Consider the following 21,363-nt stretch of genomic DNA (forward strand, 5'->3'; position numbering starts at 1 on the left):
GTCTTGATCTTTGTTGTCAAGATAATGAACTCAAGTCTGCCTTTCCCATCAGGAACACCCTCTTCTTGGGCAAAAAACACCCATGGTTTTTCCACGTTATAAACATGTCCCTGGAGCCTCTTGATTGGCCAGGTGATCTGCATCTCGTAGGTTACTCAGGATTTAGATTTATGTTAACAGGCATCGGACTCCAAAAAGGAAGTCTTTAACTTTCATATGGAGAATTAAAAACCATCGTAAAGCTATTATTTTTCTTAAAGATAATAGTATGATCTTAAATTTTTAGAATAGTAAAAAAAGAGAAAAAAAATAAACCCAGAAACAATAGGAACTACAATGAAAATTAAGGCTTCTTTCTACCGCTGACTCCTACCTCCCAGTCCTCCTTACAGTACTTTACCAGTGTGTGTCCTGTGAATGAGAGGGTATATGTGTATAAAATTGTTTATGTGAAGTATAATAAACTGTTCTGCCCATTTTTTTCATTTGGTAATATTTCTTGGAGATTCACTAGATTGTTTGCTTACAAATTCTTGCTTGCTTTCTGATCATTTGGAGGACTTGGTTTTTAATTCTTCTAGTGTCTCGTTACCCCTTGACTTCCCGCTGTAAGCGGTAACTTCCTACCTTCATTCTCTTCCCTGTGTCACTCGACTTCATATGATTATTTCTTCTTAAATGTATACCTTAAAAAGTCTGGGCCAGGCTCAGTGGCTCAGGCCTGTAATGCCAGCACTTTGGGAAGCCAAGGTGGGAGGATTGCTTGAGGTCAAGAGTTTGAGACCAGCCTCGGCAACATAGCGAAACCTCATCTCTTACTAAAAATCAGAAATATTAGAAAAGTGTGGTGACACATGCCTGTGGTCCCAGCTACTTAAGAGGCTAAGATGGGAGGAGAGCTTGAGTCCAGGAGATAGAGGCTACAGTGAGCTTGATCATACCACTGTACTCCAGCCTGGGTAAGAGCAAGAGCGAGACTGTTTCAAAAAAATGAAATTCTTTGTGACTTTTGTTCTCAACTTAGTAATTTTAATGTGATTTGACCTCTTCCGGTGGAAAAGGAAATAAACCAATTCCCCACCTTTTCCTTCACATCTGTCTCCTAACTTTTGTCATGTTATACCTGCATTATACTTACTTCGCCAAGGTATTCATTTGCATTCTGTTCTATATCCATAATTCCTAGTTGTTTTAGGTTTAGATTTACACTTAAATGGTTTATTATTCCTCACAAGATCTTTGTACCAAGCAATTATTTTTAATTTATTCAAGGGTTTTATTATAGGAAGGAGACAAGAAAAAATAGAACTTACTTCACTTGTTTAGTAAATGAATAGCAAAGCAAGAGTAAGCATCAGAGTGAAGTTTTATCTTTGGGTGCCTCCTGGTCAACTTCCTAACTAACCAAAATGTCTTTCTCTCAGGTGCTGTGACATGTATATGGATGAATGAACAGTGTAGCAGTATCATCACAGGAGGGGAAGACAGACAAATTATATTCTGGAAATTGCAGTATTAAGTGCCTTTTCCTCTCCTGAATATTAAATTGAACTCTATTTAATGCATTTTTAAACCAAACTTTTAAACGGACTGGTGAATGTGCAATGTTAGTAATTAGAAGTTTTACCACATGGAAAATTTGTGGTTTTAAACTTTCGAAATCATGGTGACTTCATTGAAAGCCGTTAGTTGCCATTCTCTTACGGCAGATAAAATGTGGCAGTGTTAGGGAAAACATGTTACACTGTAAGGCAGATGATCATCCCCGTATGATGATTGTTAGAAGACAGGACTAGGTAGCAGAGAATAGCTAAGAGATAAATTGGGCTGGGGAAACTTGTCAGGAAGCACTGAACAATTAAGAATTTTGAAAATGTGCAGTATTCTCTGCTACTTCTGAGTCTGTTTTGTCTTCCTAATCTATCACAATTGCCACCCGTCGGGTTTTGGGTGTGTGTTTTCATAGAGTGGTTACTTTGTATAATGCTGTACCCAGATTCTAAGAACCTGGAGAAGGATTAGCAGTTCTTATAACAGTAAGTTTACTGTGTATAGGAACGGTTTGTATTTCATTATAGCTATTCATCTTTTCTACATTAAAAATATTTTTCTCTAAAGAAAGCTGTTTTCATGTTATTTAAGTAACTTAAGGCTAGTGTTTTTAAGACCGCAAGTCTAGAATCATCTTCTAGAAAACCGTATTTAGTGATATGAATGTAATTCCATTACTTTTGAAATTATCTTCAGACTCAGGTAGATAATCAAATATTTTTGTTTTTCTCTTCCAAATTTCAAACAAGGTAAGCTGCATAGCAGTAGCAGATTTTCTTTTATATTCAACCTCTGAACCATGGTAAGAAGTGTGTGACTTATTTTTTCTATACTCTTTAAAAACATTGTTGTATCTTGCATGTAGTATGACATAGGAGAAAAAACTTGAGTCAGACCACACTAATAGAATTTCCAAAGTCAATTTCAAGTGTTATTAAATATTACCTGTTCTCAGGTATTGCTAGGGACAGTCAGTAGCCTCAATGAGTTCCTGCTGCATGGCAGGTGTGAACCAGCTCTCTTGGCCCTGGTTATCTGGGGTTCCCAACTGGAAGCAATTTTCCTGACACTCAATGTCAGGAGCTGTTCTTAGGGCCCCTGAATGTCAGCTTATTCTGGGAGATGATGCCTATCTATCTTCTAGATCATGCATAAGTTTGGTGAAAGCCAATGCTGCAGTAATAGACAGACTAAAATGTAACTTTATGTATACATATTTAATCAGACTAGACATAAACCAAAAAGAAGAAAAAAATCAGGATAAAGTGTCACTATCATTTTGTTTGCAAGGAGGAGTCAGGAAAAGGAACCAGTTATCAGAAAAATATTCTAAGACCATCCCAAAGTAGCTAGGTTACATAATCTTAAGAGTCAAATGCCAAAATTAAGTATTATACCACTTAATCCACAAATGAACAAAAGGGGAGTCAAAAGTTTATTCTGTTAAGTGTAGTAACTTTTACATTACATATAGTGATTCACTTCTCACAAAGTGGTACTGGCAACTTTTAGAAGAAAGAAGTTTCCATTATGCATTGACTAAAAAATCTCAAAAACAACTAAGCAACTATGCTATAGCTCAGTAAGTACCATTAAACTGTTCTGGGCTAGTGTACATTTCAGGTTAATAGAGAACTACATTTTGGGTTTTAGAAAGGCAGCAATAATTATATTTTGGCTTTTAGTCTAGATGCTTAACACAGTTAAGGCGACAGTTTAAGCATATTAAGTGAAGGTAGTTAAAATTTAAGAATCATCACAATCTCTTGAAACCTACATACACTGTTTAATGCTTACATGGAATGAAACCAGTGTTCTTAATTGGCATTTTACACACACACACACACACACACATACACACACACACAGAATTTTTTAAAAAATCAAAGGCAATCATTCTAAATGTACTATGGTAGCATGTTAAAAATGCAAATATGCTATAGAACTAAAGTAATATAAACAGCACTACTCATTACCTAGGAGAAAGGTGACTGGTTTTCACACAAAGCTAAGCCTGTGTATCAGTCATCCTAATCACAATGGCTTATAAAAACATCAGGTTTCTAGTAGAGAAACTATTCTAGGAAAGTCAGTACATCTCTTGAAAGTTTCACATCTGTAAAACCAGGATAAGGCTACAACTATTCTGAAATCTGAACAAGGTATCAGATGAAATAGTAAGATTCCCAGCCATAATGTAAGATAGAAAGGTCCTCATGCAGCATATGCTCGCTGGCTCCGGGAAGGCTTCACGTGCATAATACAGAAGTTGCCGAAGAAGGAAACTGGAGACGTTCAGCTACATTTCCATGGTGCCGTGAATTTTAAACCTCAGGAATGGTGTGGTCCATTAGGCTTTTCATAATGCTTGGTGCCATCCTACAAGAGAGGTACTTTTATTATATACTGAGATTCTGGTTTTTGTTTTTCAAAAATGCTACGTTAATCCAAGAAAATTCCCACTTCCAATTTAGCACCTGTTAGCATCAAATGTGAATGGAGAGAAGGGAAAGATCTTTTAAATGAGTCCAGAAGCATCTCTGGTAATCTAGTTGTTGACAGACACTCAATGGGAAAGGCTATCTGTATTTGGCTAGAGAAGTTAGGATACAAATGAATTCCTGTACATTAAACATGGTGATTTTCAAAAAACAGAAAGAAAATGACAAGGCTGTGATGAGTTGGGGTAGAGGGATCCATCAGTGATTTAAGAAAAGTGAAGCCTAGAACAATTAGTCATAACAATAACTCCTTTTTACCCCCTCCAAGGGTAGCTAGGTGCATTCTATCCAGAAGCCAACACAAAAATTTCATTTTTTATGTTTTATGGTTATGTTTATGAATCTTTTAAATCTCATTTTAACATGCGTAATAGAGCTTCTGAAAGAAGGATTCCAAGCTGGCTTGACAAAAACAGCTATGGTATATGCTAGGATATGAAAAGCTCTATAGAAGTAACCTTGTTGCCTCTTTTCAGTTCTGATCACTTGGCTTTCTAATCCTCAGTTCCTGAGCACAGATAGCACCAACATATCACACTTGTCTATGCCTCCTGAGATTCTGGAGAGAAGGGAAACTTACTCCTAGCATTCCACCAGCAAGAATTCTCCATTACGAACCACCACAACTATATTTATACTGAGCAGAGGAGTGGTAGGCGGTGCAACTGCAGTCAATTGCACTGCAAATTGAAAACTGAAAGCATGTCCACTTCTCCTTGCATACCTTTTTTCTACTAGGCATTATAAAAACTGAGGAAAGTATATGTGAATTTTATTCAGTACTTGGGAAGTTGTAAGAGCTCATCCTTACCAGCCCCTCTGATTTAAATAACTTACTTCAAATTTCTAGATAAAACACCAGTATCCATTCCTTAGGTAAAAGAACCAAAGAGCTGAGAATTAAAGTATAGTGCTTATATTAAGTCACATGACCATATGCATTAAGTTGAGGAATTGTTTACTTACCGCTTAATAATATGTTCAAAGATAAAAGCAGGCATGATTGTAATAGTAACTACAGTCCCAGATGTTGACAGTATGTCTGCAATTTGAGAGTCCTGATAAAAACACATATTAAAAATTAATTCCACAGAGGCTTTATTAATAAATACAAAACTATGCCAGCTTGGTAAAGAAATACAAAATATATGTCCTGTTATGTTTTGTTAGTATCTCTAAAACCCTGCTTGGTATTTCTAATTTTTTCTAGTATTTCTTACTAAGTTTAATTGTACACTATTTTACAGCTAGTAACCAAATTGCTTAAGTAAACTGAGTTGAATATTTTAACCAAAAAAAACTTTTCGTTTCTGAATATTAATTTTCCCCATATACAATACTACCATCTCCTTTTAGTTAACTGTGAAATCAAATTCTATGAAATGAGGAGGTCATGCTTAAAACTTTTTGACCTTAAGACAGACTTATTTAGGAATTTGTGGAGAAAAACTATAAAAATAAAGTATTAATATGAACCAAAACTATTATTCATTTCTTATATTCCTGGATTGAGAAATGCTGGGCAACTATTCATATTCTAAATCTCTGTTGCCCATATTTCTATAGAATTCTAGTATGAGGTACTTCTGAGATCATTTATTCCAGCCCCTTGTTATAGGAACTGTAGTTCTAGATAACAGCCCAAATAATTCTGGTGACTGGCCAGAGCAAGAGCTCAGGCCCCACGTTCCCCATCTCCCACCTAAGTCAATATGAAAACAGCGCCACCTAAATATAGTCAAAAGACAGACATTTTCTAAAACTGCAGCAGAACATGGCACAAAGTCTGTTCTTTACCTTCAATCCAATGACATTCTGTCCATTGATTTCACAGATGTTATGTTCCGTGAGAAGACCATTTCTGGCTGCAGAGCTATCTTTCACTATGGATGTTATTTTTCCATTTTTAAAGATAAAACCAACATGTCCAGTGCTATCCTTATGCATGGTAATCGTCCGTTCAAAGGGCCTACAAACATAATGGGTTCAATTAAAAACTTAATTCTAAGGTAAACATTTTAATGGATTTCATATACCATAAATGTTGCCATATTGGATACTTTTATAATAAACACTGTTTCTAATAAGAGCAACTTATGGCTCTGATTTTATACATTCATGGAACATCTTTGTGTAAAAGTTTTTTTTTAGTTTATTCATTATGGTTTGACTGATTTACTAATCAACATTTCTTAAGTATCAAAGACAACTGCTTTATATGGTTTTATCAATATGTTTTTCCTTTATAATTAATCAGACTTTACAGCATTAAGAATGAGATAGGCTTTTTAAGTAAATCACAGTGGTAAAAATAATTTTTATTTTTTATTAAGTTTTGGTATTTTCTACAGCCAAATCATTTTTAGGAACTATTTCTTTTATTTAAAACCTTTAAAATATTTCTCACATCTTGATTTTGAAAATTTTATACATTGCTATATTTGAAAAGAAAAACTAGAGCAGCAGTAAGACTTAAGTTCCTCAAGCCCCTTTGGAAAGGGAGGCATGCAGCTATTATTAAAAGGCATCCAGCTGTCCCTCTAGAGTTGTTATACCAGTTACATTTGCTTGATTCTCTATAAACTCTTGTTATCATGTTATCATAAGGGTTTTATGATAAACTTGTATTTACATTATTAAATTCAGAAGAGGCATTTCTTCCTGTTAGTACAACTTACTCTTTGAAATATCTGCTTAGATAGAAAGTAAAAAGGACATTCATCTGAAACATTTACTAAATACCTACACTGAATGAGAAGCTGGAAACACAAAGATAAAACAGAAGTTTCACTGAGAAGGAACAAAAACTCAAAGCTTACTATAACAATGTGATATATGTCTACCCTTAATTGGGTACGGAGTAGACAAGAAAATAAATGGAGGCCCCTATTTCATGTGCTAAATGTTTAAGTTCTAAATGAATGAGCTGCTACATAGACTATTCCATGTTCTTGAAAACTACTGCTTCGTAACTACCCAAAAGTCTTGATACGGCTTTCAGAACTCCCACACTACTTGGAAGTCTGCATGGGCTCTGACCCTTACAATGAGGGACCACTGTGTGTGAACACTCTAGGCTGGATGTATCTAAGCAGTAAGTTGGAAAGTGAGCCCAGAGATGCCCTACTACTCAGTTACTTCTCCAACATACATTTTCTATTTTCTAGAGAGATTTGTCTTATAAACTCTGAAATAAGGTATCGTATCAGAATGCTTTAAAAACAAACTATGTAAGAAAAATCTGCACCATACAACTGCAAGACTGTAAAGCTCATCAATAACATTTGATCATTTTCTGCAACAAAGTAATATATTCACAGACTCTGAAAGCCCAAAAAAATGGAAAACTAGTATTGAATTTTCATTTGAGCTGTTTAGTAACAGCTTACCTGTCACGAATGGTCATGGTAATCTTCTCTCCAAAAGCCTGTTTGAGCACCTTGTGCGCTTTATCAGAGCTCCATCCTGCACAGTTTTCACCATTGATCTGAAGTACTTGGTCCCCAAATCTCAGACCAACCAATGAGGCTGGAGAATTAGCCTGGACTAGCTGAACAAATATACCCTAGATAATAAGAAAATAATTTTTGTCATTTACCACTACTATGATACGGTTTTAAATGCTAGAAAATTAGGAAACAACTGTTTATGTTGAAAACTCTACCCCAGTGACAAAAAAGAAAAAAAAAGGAAAAACTGTATGAGTATATTATCACCTCAAAAGAAACTGGAAAATTTATCAAGACAGCAACTCCAAAGAATAAGGCAAAAAAGTGAGATTTCAATGGCAATTTCTATACCAAATCATAACCCACCTGAACAACCACAATGCCCCCCCCCCCTTCAACTTGGAATACAGAACTAAGGAAAATACAGTAGGACAACTTTAATAAATGCAAGCGTCTATGAGTCTGATAGAATACCAAATTATCAGTACATAATCATATTTAGGGGAAAAGCAAGTCACATGTAAGAAAGTTTGATGAGTTCTTTTACAGCTTAATAAATGACAGTTTAAGGTCATAATTCTACCTTTTGAGCTGAAGCATTCCTTTACCCATTTGCTAAATTGTGTATAATCAAGTAAGATTAAAGTTTATTTGTTAGACTAAAAAGATGGGCATATTAAATCCACATGCACAGGCTTATAAAGAACACACAATGAAATAAATACAGAAAACTCAAGTACTGTTAACCAATAACTACACTTACATGGATATTTTTATTTATGTAAAATTCAATCAGAAGTTGAACAAAATATAAATAGATAAGTGTAAAAGAAGAATAAGCCTGGTAAAATATAAATGCATCTACTTCTACAATCCTAAGCTAGGTCACATTTTTCTATCACACATCTGTTACATTGTAGAATGATAAGCAAGAACTAGGTAGCACCCCATAAATGAACAAATGCCCTTTGGCCAAGTGAACAAATCCACTGCAACTATTACCTACAGTGGGGCCAAGGGGCCTATGAAAAGTATCTTTTCTCTTTAGGACAGAGGAAAGAACACAAGAGCAATCCTGGTGGAAGGAGCAGCAGTATACTCTATTCCCTGAAGATTTTGGAGAAAGGGCAGCAAAGTCAGAGCATCCCAACCAAGCACACAGATGTATTTTGAGTAATATACAAGTGAGCAAGGCCATCATCGATGGCCTCAGCCCCCTGGGTGGGCAGGCAGGGTTGGGGCTTCCTGTCAAGATCAGCCTCCTCCATTTACAGCAGTGCACCACACTTATAATTTTCTGTGCAGAAAGGCTGGATGCACTAAGCTAGAGATGTATGACTGAAACTGAATCCGATAAGGTAATGGCTAAAACTGTAAATTGGGGTATAGACTCAGCATGTCCTTAACAATTCTAAATGGTTCCTCAGAGAATAACCCTGTTTCATATCTTCAGTATGTTAAGGTGAGAGGTAATTATAAAGTCAAGTAATGGCTGCCCTAATTAGAAAGAATATTCCATGTTTTTTTACTCAGAAAATGACATATTAAATTCAAATGTGAAGGATGTTAATAACAAATCTGCAAAAACCATCTCACCAGTTAAATACTGATCATTTGGTTTAAAAATGCACACACATCCAGGAGGCGGAGGTTGCAGTGAGTCAAGATCACGCCACTGCACTGCAGCCTGGCGACAGCGAGACTCCGTCTCAAAAAAAAAAAAAAAAAAAAAATGCACACTGACATTGACTCTCATTGGAAAGTTTTTTCTTAACCTTCACATCTGCTCTATTTAACTGTCACAATTCTATTATACAAACTACATTATAATATATGTAGGCCAGTGAAATGTATTCCAGTTAGAATATTCAGAAAAGAAACATCTTTCAAAGTAATGTGGTCAGAAGTCCCAACTGTGCCCCTGCAAAATAGAACATCCCCAACTGAAAACATTTAAGTTAGTAGATTTAAAATATTCTCAACTACAGATGCACTATTATAATTAAAGCATTTCCTTTCAAATTATTTTAACATTAATCACTTATTATGTAAGATATTTAGACAAATTCAAATAGGTATTTAAAATACTTACATTATCTATTGATTTAAGCCTGAGTCCAATTTTTCCATCTTGATCCTTACACAAAATGACTTCACGAATCCCTTGCTTAATTTCTGCTCTACGAATTCCAACATCATTACCAGTTACAGGAGCCACCATATAGTTCATACTGGAAGGTCTTGCTACCAACTGCTGACAAAACCATATACAATGTGTCAATATTTAGAAACACTCTCCTTGAAAAAAACAATGATAATTAACTGGAACTTACTCAGTTTTGGCTTTCCAATCCACAAATAATTTCCTTCAGATAAAGTTTGATGTTTATGAAAATGGCACTGGCTCTACTACTAATTCTTCACTAACTTATTCCCATACATATCATCTCTAATAGATTCAATGACTCTGTTGCCCTTTGAATTCACTGGCGCTTGTTTCACCGATATATTGGCTTGTCTTCATCTCAAATGTATTAACTTTGAACTTAAAGGCCATATACTTTTGAAACATTTTCCAGATGGTTCTTTATGTCACGATCTTTGACAATCTACTTATCCTTTCAGAATTTCCATAAAAGGGGCAAACTTCCTACCTCACTGTTACTGAGAGGATTAAATGAAAAGTGCATGTTGTATGGGCACTGGCACACATAAAGACAGTCAACTATTATGTCTCCTCCCCTCTAGTAACCATCTATGGATTAACAAATCATATGCACAAACCAGAATGCCCCAGAATACCTACATTAGGGACCTGTGTCATGTACCATGTTTCAAGTATCTAGTTTTTTCAAGTTTTCCTAACCAAAACTGGTTTATTTTAAGTGGAACCTTTCCCCAACCAAAAAGAAAGTGGAATAATACTAGGCCATTAAAAAAAGGAAATCCTGCCATTTGGACAACATGACTAAACATAGAGAATATTATTCCAAGTGAAATAAACCAGACACAGAAGACAAGTACTGTCTGGGTCCACTTATACGTGGCATCTGAAAAGAGTCAAACTCACAGAAGTAGAGTAGAAGGAAGGTTGTCAGGGGCTGGGGGTGGGCAGGGCAAAGAATGAGAAAAATGTTGGTCAAAGTGTACAGACTTTCTCAGTTATCATATGAGTACGTTCTGGAGATCTAATGTACAGCATAGTAACTATAACTAATAATACTGTACTGTATACTTGAAATTTGCTAAGAGTACATCTTAAGTGTTCCCACCACACACCAAAAGAAATGTAACCATGTGAGATGACAGATACGTTAATAACCTTGACTGTGGTAATCATTTCACAATGTGTGTGTGTTTGTGTGTGTGTCAATACATCAAGTTGTATTGATATATACAGTTGAATATATACAATTTATATTTGTTAATTATACCTCAACAAAGCTGGGGAGAGGAAGATCTGGATGGAACATCAAGAGAAGAATAAAATATGTGAAATGAAAAATTCACTACATATGAAGAGTTAACAGAAATCTCCAGCAACAAATTAATTTAAAATAGAACAGAAGAAAAAGAAAAGGCGGCGCACTGAAGAACCCTGGAGATGCAGACACAAAAAATGAAGGTTTATATCACCCTTCTAGGTATTAAGTTTTTTTTTAAAAAAGACCAGCTGAAGTATTGCCCAAGGGCAAAGGGATCTAAGCATCCATATAGTGAACAAAGGAAGTTATAAATTTTAACTACGGCCTCATGACCAGTTACTAAAATAACAATCAGAGCAGCTATGACTCTGTTCTTCTTTGTATTTGTATATTTTCTGTAAATACAGCAGATAATCTTTCTGTTCCTCTATACCTCTTTTTACCTTTATGTATGAATTGTTGGTAGTGGTTAACTTTACACTTTTGCCTTTAAATTAAAAATATTCTGTTGGGAATGTGAATACTTAGAAGGGTAATTAATATCATATAGTAATCAATACCATGACGACTGCCCAGAGATGGCCACATTAACTGGTATCATCCCTTTCTAGAGAAAAGGGTGAGAGCAACTTCATTTACATTGAAGAGTACATGGCTTCATTTTGTACACCCCTGAGTTAAAAATGATTTTTATATTTTTAAAGATTGTAAATAAACAAATAACAATAAGAATATGTGATAAAGATAATAAGTGACCATGAAAGCCGAAGGTATTTATTATGGAGCCCTTTATAAAGTTTGCTGAACTTTGATTTTATGAAGAAGTTCATCTTTCAAGGAGAAAGTATAAAGTTGTTGTTGTCACATGAAATTCAAATGTTTGTACAAGTGTGTAGATATACTGAGCAGTCAACGGAGTAGGTGGTAACAGATACTAAGCTACTGTTTATCAGCTCCAAATCCACCCTTCTAGACTCTACTTGGTGATGCTGGGCCTAACTGTGCAAATTATAATTTCGTTTGTCAGTGACTGGAATGACAAGCACCTCGTTCCTTCCTGTGTTCTTCCTGCTCCTGTCAGTACTGTGTAAGCCTGGCCCTTTACACTGGCAGCAGCAGTTGGTTCCAGTCTGCAACTTTTACTGACACTCCCAGAACCAGCCTCATTACAACCCCTCAGAGGCACTAGTAGTGTCCCCTCACCCAAGGTCTGAGTCCCAGCTTTGTGGAGCTCTTCCCTCAAGCTTCTTTTTTTTTTTTTTTTCAGACAGCGTCTCGCTGTCGCCCAGGCTGGAGTGCAGTGGCGCAATCTCGGGCTCACTGCAGGCTCCACCCCCCAGGGTTCACGCCATTCTCCTGCCTCAGCCTCCCGAGTAGCTGGGACTACAGGCGCCCGCCACCTCGCCCGGCTAATTTTTTGTATTTTTAGTAGAGATGGGGTTTCACTGTGTTAGCCAGGATGGTCTCGATCTCCTGACCTCGTGATCCACCCGCCTCGGCCTCCCAAAGTGCTGGGATTACAGGCATGAGCCACTGCGCCCGGCCTCCCTCGAGCTTCTAGGTTCTGCTAACTCCAATCTCTCTCCTGTGTTATCCCAGTCCTAGGAGAAGCAGCTAGCTATCTGCAATTACATCTATGTCCATTTATGTTTTTTTCAATTTTTCAACCTCTTAAAATACCTACTATTAATTGTTTTCCCAACAGCATCACCACTAATACAAGCAAGTTTTCAATAAATATTTGGTAAATACATAAATGCCAGGTACTGTATATGCATTGGGATATGGCAACAAGACAGACACAGATTTAACTACAATTATAATAAGTGGTACAAAGTGCTATGGTCATAGCAATAACCTTAATAAAAGGTTACCAGATCCATTATAATCAAGCTAGACTCTGGAGTCTAATTACATGGAGCTTTGAATTTCAAAAAGAATGTTAAAAGATTAAGAGCAAAGGCCGGGCGCAGTGGCTCATGCTTGTAATCCCAGTACTCTGGGAGGTCGAGGCAGGTGGATCACCGGAGGTCAGGTGTTCGAGACCAGCGTGGCCAACATGGTGAAACCTGGTCTCTACTAAAAATACAAAAAAGTAGCCAGGCATGGTGGCGTGTGCTTGTAGTCTCAGCTACTTGGGAGGCTGAGGCAGGAGAATTGCTTAAACCCAACAGGTGGAGGTTGCAGTGAGCCAAGATCACGCCATCACACTCCAGACTGGGTGACAGAGTGAGAATCTGTCTCAAAAAAAAAAAAAAGAAAAAAGAAAAAAAAAGATTATGAGCAATAAAGATATGATAGACCTATATGTGTATTTCAGAATGATTAACTTAGCAGCGACTTACTCCTGTCTGAAATAAGTTACTAGAGGAAATTTAAGAGAGTATTATAATAATGAAGGCTAGAAGTATAGAAACCCTGAATATGGTTATAGTAGGACTAGAATGGATAAAAAACAGATAAAATGAATACAAGAAACAGAAACAGAATCAATCGGACTTAGTCACTGACTAAATGCAGAAGACAAAGGAGAACGAACTAGTAAAAGGTATCTGAATCTAAGTCCTAATAAACAGTGTAGCACAAAATGAAGTAGACTATGTAAGAAATGATATCCAAAAGGAAGTCTAAAATTTCCGAGAAGTGAGGTTCAATGCTAGTAGTATATCTGTGAGTTAGCCACAAAGAGGAAAGCTTATATTAACATGTAAAGTATGATTTTATATAATTCAAAATTAATTACACTATACATACCCCCTGAAGTGGTGCACCAGAAACCACGGCCACATTTGCATGTATTTCTTCTTCATTTAAACTCAGCCCCATGTATTGAGAGAGCTCCGGATATAGTCTGGGATAGAGATCTAAAAAGTAAATGAATAAATTAAAAAGCACTTACAGAATACACAAAATGAAAACTTCTCATTATGGGCTTCTGCGTATTAACAAAATTACACTGAAGTTATAAAATCTAGAATGAATTTAAAGTAGCAATTTGGAAAGGCATCTCCCCATCTCTGTAATAATCAGAAATGGAAAATACAGAAAATGTATAAAATTCATAAAATATGAAGACATCTGAACTGAAACAACCAGCGATTCCTAAACACTTAAAAGTAGAAATAACTTTTCCAAATAAACTATCTTGCCTTTCCCGTTTCTTAAAATAAACTTACTTGATTAGGAATTTAGTAAGAATGCCACTGATTCTCCAATTCAGAACAACTGACCAAAATATCTATTTGTCAAGTCAGCTACTTTATAACTCATTCTGTAAACAGGGATATGGAATGATTCTTATGAACAATTTTTTTGAAAGCTTGTAAATTTATTTAGTGTCTTATCATTTTAATAATTTTAACCACATTCCATTGAAATCCTGGAAATGGTATTTTTAAATATTAACATTATTTCACTTATTAGTAGTTATATACTATTTCCAAAAGCTCTTTTTTACATGAGACTTAAATTATCTGTGACTTAAAATGAATTTTCTATGAAGCACAATGTTATAAACTGTTGTAAGACAAAATGACAGGCCACAAAAACTTATTTAACACTTATTTTGTATCTTAAGTCATAGTATTTAGGAGCTCTGTCCTGAATCCCTCTGAACCTTGAAGAAAAAGGGACCAAAGACAGGATACAGAGAATGAATAAAGGCCTCAAGATTTAGGAGGCTTCCCAAAGAGGAGGTGGTTGGAAATTTCAGAAGCTCCCATAGGAAAGACAGAAGACAATTCAGAAAGTTCAACAGCAGCAGCATAATAGTTCTTAAATGTGAATTCATATAGTTCTCATATGTGAATTCATATATATAATTCATTCATAAATGAATCAGCCACATGTTAGGGATTTACAAGTCAGTCTAAAATTAATTTTCATTAAGCCATGAAATACATCCCCCCATATCCACAGTTCACTATCTTAATTAGAAAAAGGGTTATTTTTTGAAGTAAACATTTTTTTTTATTCATAACTATTTGAGCTTAACTACCAATTTTATGCAGCCTGTCCAAAAAAAAATCTTGGATTCCTTATCTGAGCAAAAGAAGATAACAATATTTCTGTTCACAGAGAATGAACTCAAAGTATAAACCTACTTCCATCGTGAGGGATGGGAGCAGAAGCTTCTGACAAAATTGCTGGATTGGCAGGGTTTGCAGAAAAAGCAGTTTGAGCCTGAAAAAGAAAAGAAGAAAATTCTAACAATATGCTATACTTACTTTATATTCTTATATAATTTATAAGCTAAATCCAGTACTTCCAAAAAGAAACTAAAACAATGAAGATTTATGTAAGAAAGTTTAATTTCAAACACGTCAGCAATACATTTTTCAAAGGAAATCTGCAAATCAAAACTATATTTGATATTCTAAATACTTTTAAGGCTATCACAAAAAAATTGTAGAAGTACCATTCTACATGTCTTATAACCAGTATTTCATAGTGCTTCCACAATAAATGAATATTTTCAAAGTGCATTCTAAAATGAATAAATTTTACATTTTCATTATTCTTTTACTAATTAGTCCAAGTAAAAATATTTTCTTTTCTTTTTTTTTTTTTTTTTTTTTTTTTTGAGACGGAGTCTTGCTCTGTCGCCCAGGCTGGAGTGCGGTGGCGCAATCTCGGCTCACTGCAAGCTCCGCCTTCCGGGTTCACGCCATTCTCCTGCCTCAGCCTCTCCGAGTAGCTGGGACTACAGGCGCCCGCCACCACGCCCGGCTAATTTTTTGTATTTTTAGTAGAGACGGGGTTTCATCATGGTCTCAATCTCCTGACCTCGTGATCCACGCCTCGGCCTCCCAAAGTGCTGGGATTACAAGTGTGAGCCACCACGCCCAGCCAAAATATTTTATTTTCATAAGAAAAAAGCTTGCCCATATTCATATAAAAGTCACATATCAGAAAAACACCTAAAAAATTAATACTAAGCATGTCCCACTGAAATCATCTTTATCTTCATTGCAGCAAGTATAGGAAGGGGTTTATGCTAAATACTTTTAAAATATCAGAAATTATGAAAATAGCACAGTTTATCACTGACATAAATGGATGATGACAAGGTAATGTAATTTGTAACTGTTAAACAAACTTGCCAAAATCACTCTGACACACTCTGACACTCTAGCATTTATCAATGCTACTCATGCTCAAGTATCCTCTTCTCAGGGCTGTCTTGACGGCCTATATCATATGAAGTATCTCACTGATGGAAGTACTTTATCCTTTACAATTAGATCTGACTTTCTGAAATAGCTATATGTCATTAGAGACAAGTTTGGTAATAAGTTGTATGACCAATCTCTACTAACTTTTTACTTTATTGGAAATGCAACATTTTAAAAATGAAGTTCATAGTAGTATCTCAACCTAGCCCTAAAATCAATGTCAAGAGTAGTCCCAAAGATGCTTGGAGATATGAAAGCTTAGTTTAAATAAGTAAAGCCTACAAAAGCTTTGAATGGTACTAAAATTATATGTTCTGATATACTTGTTGAGTCATCCTTTAATATTTATTATTTCATAATCTGTTAAACATTCTAGATTTAAACAAAATACAGCATGAAAATCTTTATAAATTGTAAGTAACAATCCACAAATTGAACATGTGTTGAACTTTGAAAGTTCTTTCACCACCGATTAGCTAAAAGGAGCTAGTGGCTTGTTATATTACTTCTTGAATCATGTCTAACAAAAAAAATACTGTGCAGCACTGGGAAAAAAAAAGAACTACAAAGACATGAAAAGACATGGAGGAAACTTAAGTGGATATTACTAAGTGAAAGAAGCCAATCTCAAAGGGCTACATACTTTATGATTCCAACTATATGACATTTTGAAAAACGCAAAATTGTGGAGATAATAAAATATTAGGCCAGGCACAGTGGCTCAGGCCTTTAATCCCAGCACTTTGGGAAGCTGAAGCTGGAGAGTTGCTTGAGGCCTGGAGTTCAAGACCAGCCTGGGCAATATAGGAAAACTAGGAAAACTGTGCCTATGCAAACAATTGTGTTGGCCAGGCACAGTGGCTCAGGCCTGTAATCCCAGCACTTTGGGAGGCTGAGGTGGACAGATCACCTGAAGTCAGGAGTTCAACTGACCAACATGGCATGTTGTCATGTTTGTCATGGCCAACATGGCAAAACCCCGTCTCTAAGAAAAATACAAAAATTAGCCGGGCATGGTGATGGATGCCTGTAAATTCCAGCTACCTGGGAGGCTGAGGCAGGGAGAACTGCTTGAACCCAGGAGGAGGAGGTTGCAGTGAGCCAAGATCACACCACTGCACTCCAGCCTGATGACAGAGTGAGACTCCGTTTCGGGGGAAAAAAAAATTCTTTTTTAAACTAGCTAGGTGTGGTGGTGCATGCCTGTAGTCCTAGCTACTTAGAAGGCTGTGGCAGGAGGATGGAGGCTGCAGTGAACCATGACTGTGCCACTGTACTCCAGCCTGGGCAACAGAGTGACATCCTGACGCTAAAATAAACACAAAAGCAAAAGCAAATTATTGGTTGCCAGGAGTTTCTAGAAGGGAAGGAAGAACAGGCATTAAATAATTTTTCAGGCAGTGAACCTATTCTGTCTAATGCTACAATGGTATACAGTCATGGGCTGCCTGTTCTGGTCAATGATGAACCACATATACAACAGTGGTCCCATGAGATTATAAAAGAGCTCAAAAATTCCTACCGTCTAGTGACATCATAGCTGCCATCACACAGAACAACTCATTACTTTGTGGTGATGGTGGTGTTAATAAGCTTACTGCACTGCCAGTCATATATGAAAAAGTATAGCACCTACAATTATGCATGGTACATAATACTTGATAATGATAATGACTATGTTACTCATTTATGTATTTCCTGTATTATACACTTTATCTTTAGAGTATATCCTTCTACTTACAAAAAAAGTTAACTGTAAAACAGTCTCAGGCAGGTCCTTCAGGAGGTATTCCAGAAGGCACTATTACCATTGGAGATGACAACTCCATGCATGTTACTGCCTCTGAAGACCTTTCAGTGGGATGATGTGGAGGTGGAAGACAGTGATACTGATGATTCTGACCCTGTGCAGGCCTAGGCTAATGTGAGTGTGGTTTTTTTTTTTTTTTTGAGACGGAGTCTCGCTCTGTCGCCCAGGCTGGAGTGCAGTGGCGCAATCTCGGCTCACTGCAAGCTCCGCCTCCCGGGTTCACGCCATTCTCCTGCCTCAGCCTCTCTGAGTAGCTGGGACTACAGGCGCCTGCCACCACGCCCGGCTAATTTTTTTGTATTTTTTTTTTAGTAGAGACGGGGTTTCACCGTGGTCTCGATCTCCTGACCTCGTGATCCACCCGCCTCGGCCTCCCAAAGTGCTGGGATTACAAGCGTGAGCCACCGCGCCCGGCCGTGTGTCTTAGTTTTTAACAAACTTAACAAGCGATTTTTAAAAACTAAAAATTTTAAAAATAGGAAAAAAGCTTATAGAATCAGGATATAAAGAAAATATTTTATACAGCTGTACAATGTGTTTTAAACTGTGTTATTACAAGAGTCAGAAAGTTAAAAAATTAAAGTTACAGGAAGCTAAGGTTAATTCATAATTCGAGAAAGAAACATTTTTAAATAAATTTAGTGCGGCCCAAGTATAGAGTATTGATAAAGTCTACAGCAGTATACAATAATGTCCTAGGCCTCACATTCACGCACCACTAACTCACTGACTTACCCAGCGCAACTTCTAGTCCTGGAAGCTCCATTCATGCTAAGTGCCTTATACAGATGTACCATTTTAAATCTTTTACATTGTATTTTTACCATACGTTTTCTGTGTTTAGACACACAAATAGTATTGTGTAACAATTGCCTACAGTATTCAGTACAGTAACATGCAGTGTTACTGTATCATACAGGTGCAATCATACAGGTTTGTAGCATAGGAACAATAGACTATACCATATTGCCTAGATGTGTAGTAGGCTATGCCATCTACATTTGTGGAAGTACACTCTATAATGTTTGCACGACAAAACTGTCTAATGAGGCATTTCTCAGAACATATCCGTCTTTAAGCAACACATGACTATATACACGTCACCATACATTTGTCAAAATCCATAGAACATATAACACCAACAGTGAACCCTAATGTAATGTAATGTAAATATGTAGACTTCAGGTGATATTAATGAGCCAGATGTACCGCTCTGGTGCAGATGCTGATACTGGGGGAGGTTGTGCATGTGTGAGGACAGAAGGTATACTGTATTTTCTGATCAGTTTTGTTGCAAATCTAAAATTGCTCTAAAACACAGCTTATTAATTTAAAATACTTCTACTTTGTATGTAGTTATGATTTTCTATTCTTTCATTGCTATTGTTTTTAATCCAAGGAATACTGAAGAATACATATAGAAAGCTCCCTGCAAAGTTATATAAATTTAATTATGTTATTTGCAGTAAAAATGAAACAAAAGGATGTAACCCAGTTTTAAGTAACATAAACCATTAAATGTAGCTACTTATTTCAAACTTACTTTGAAATCTGACACTACTAAAAAAAGGGGTTGGGGTGCCCCAAGGAGCATGCCAGGGCCTACTGTTTCTGCCATTAACAGGATGTGGAAAAACATGCTTGTAGCGTCACTTCTGCCAAATTCTGCCCACCATATTAGGAAACTGATAAACTCTGCTTCTATATATCATTATTTATTAAAAGCTTACTTTGCATAAGTAGAGGAAACCACAGGCTCTTGTCAGGATTTGGAATGGAGAGAAAAAGGTCTAGGGACTGTATGATGCTAAAAGCCACAGCCTAATGGCTACTGCAGAATAGTTTACAAAATATGAATGGTTGGTGCATTGCTGTAATTTAGCTTTGCTGTGGTGTTAAAGGCCAGCAGATGAGAAAATGAATACTACCTTCCTTCATAATACCGTTTCAGGAGAATCTTAAGAAAAAAAACAAACATGAGTATCATCCACCTTAGAAAATGATGCAAAAAAAAAAAAAAAAACCAGCCAAAGAGTTTAATGGCTAGATTAGGAATATTTTTAAATTCAGGGGTAGTAAAAGAACCATGCTTCCTACTCCTTATTCACTGTTCTATCTCCCAGCTGCTTTCTGCTCTGAACATAAAACGTTCTTTAATGTAAATATCTATGTAATTCACTTCTGCTTAAAGAGGGCAGAATGATACAGATTGTAGCCCTCTTTATTTTTCATTCCAATATTTGTCAATATCAACTCTTCTTCTGTTGCTGTTTTCAAAATCAAAAGCCTCAGCTCATATCTGACTACGGTGAATTTACATTCAATTCCATAAAAAGCTAACAAAAAAAGGATGAAAACAAAGAACAGATTAGTCATTCTTACAGGTCCATCTAAAAATCCTTATCAGTTAATGTGTTGATGTCATATTAATGGCTAAGCAGTTATTCTGGAAAGCTAAATATTTCAGATAAAAGCCTTCTAAAAAGAAAGAGTGCTTGTTTAGATCAACTATGTGGAAATAAAAACCACATGAAGAAAATATTGACAAAATACTAAAGAAGTGATAGGAACATGTAAAAGATGACTGAATAGGCCACTTGAAACTTTGAGGCATCAAAGCCTTGGCAGCTGAACTGTAGATTTCAGAGATTGTACAAACCTCATTTTAATATCCATACTGGATCTATGATAGAAAATAATTGTTCATAGTTCAATTATCAGTAAGTAAATCTCACTTTCTAGTAAACTGAAGATAGGGACCCAATAAAATGATCTTCAAGGTAAGGAGTTTTCGTTTATCTTGTCAAATTAAAACAATAAACAACAGTTGAAGAAATTCTAAATTGATAAGAGATCAAGTTGAAAGCTAACCGTAAACAGACAAATTCATCATATACTACAAATTATCCCCAGTTAAAATAATTACCAAAAATTTCCCAATTAGCCAGAATTGGTCCCAATTCCTCACTTCATTCTTAAGCAGAAGCATTTGTCTTCAAAGCTAATACTTATACAAAGGACTATAAAAATTTTCAACTCAATGCAATTAGAAATACTGCAATCTCTACACAGTCATTTAGAGAATGAACAAGTGAAATGTCTGCTGCTCATCTCTCAAAGGAAAGAAATCACTACACTTTCCCTGTGCTTTTACATGACTGCTCTTCTAAAAGTAGCATGTACTCCACTATTTCTGTAATTTTAACTTCAATTAAGAGACATAGAATTAAAGAGTGGTCATACCTAAAGATCCAAAAGAAAAATATATCAATTTTATACAAAACTATGAATATCTAAAAAATTGGAGTATATTTTGTCAACTCAAATGTTACATATAATTTAAATTTTAGCCAGAAAATTAAGCTACATGTAAAAAGTGTAAGTTGAATTAAAAAAAAAAATCTCATGCCTATTAATTCACAGTGAAATGAAAAAAATGGCTAGTTTTTCTGT

General features: G+C 36.0%; 2 protein-coding genes across 8 annotated transcripts in view; one reads left to right on the forward strand and one right to left on the reverse strand.

Moving 5' to 3' along the window:
- NSMAF (neutral sphingomyelinase activation associated factor) overlaps nt 1–2,121 on the forward strand; it is an 82,655-nt gene extending 80,534 nt beyond the window's left edge. The window contains 1 exon segment of the mRNA XM_058444655.1: nt 1,425–2,121. Coding sequence (XP_058300638.1) covers nt 1,425–1,519 — 95 coding nt within the window. The 3' untranslated portion in view covers nt 1,520–2,121.
- An 842-nt stretch (nt 2,122–2,963) lies between these two features.
- Nucleotides 2,964–21,363, reverse strand: part of SDCBP (syndecan binding protein) — a 30,235-nt gene continuing 11,835 nt past the window's right edge. For 5 of the 7 annotated variants that reach the window (XM_058444657.1, XM_032759717.2, XM_058444656.1 and 2 more), the window contains exons 3-9: nt 15,030–15,108; nt 13,681–13,790; nt 9,594–9,755; nt 7,442–7,617; nt 5,850–6,021; nt 5,019–5,110; nt 2,964–3,930 (exon numbers count right to left, since the gene is read on the reverse strand). In XM_058444657.1, the coding sequence (XP_058300640.1) occupies nt 3,876–3,930; nt 5,019–5,110; nt 5,850–6,021; nt 7,442–7,617; nt 9,594–9,755; nt 13,681–13,790; nt 15,030–15,108 (846 nt within the window). In that variant the 3' untranslated portion in view covers nt 2,964–3,875. The remainder of the gene's footprint in view (nt 3,931–5,018; nt 5,111–5,849; nt 6,022–7,441; nt 7,618–9,593; nt 9,756–13,680; nt 13,791–15,029; nt 15,109–21,363) is intronic. The other 2 variants (XM_032759719.2, XM_032759718.2) reach the window with 1 other exon arrangement.

Source organism: Hylobates moloch, unplaced genomic scaffold, assembly GCF_009828535.3.
Source record: "Hylobates moloch isolate HMO894 unplaced genomic scaffold, HMol_V3 SCAFFOLD_9, whole genome shotgun sequence".
Lineage (NCBI taxonomy): Eukaryota > Metazoa > Chordata > Mammalia > Primates > Hylobatidae > Hylobates > Hylobates moloch.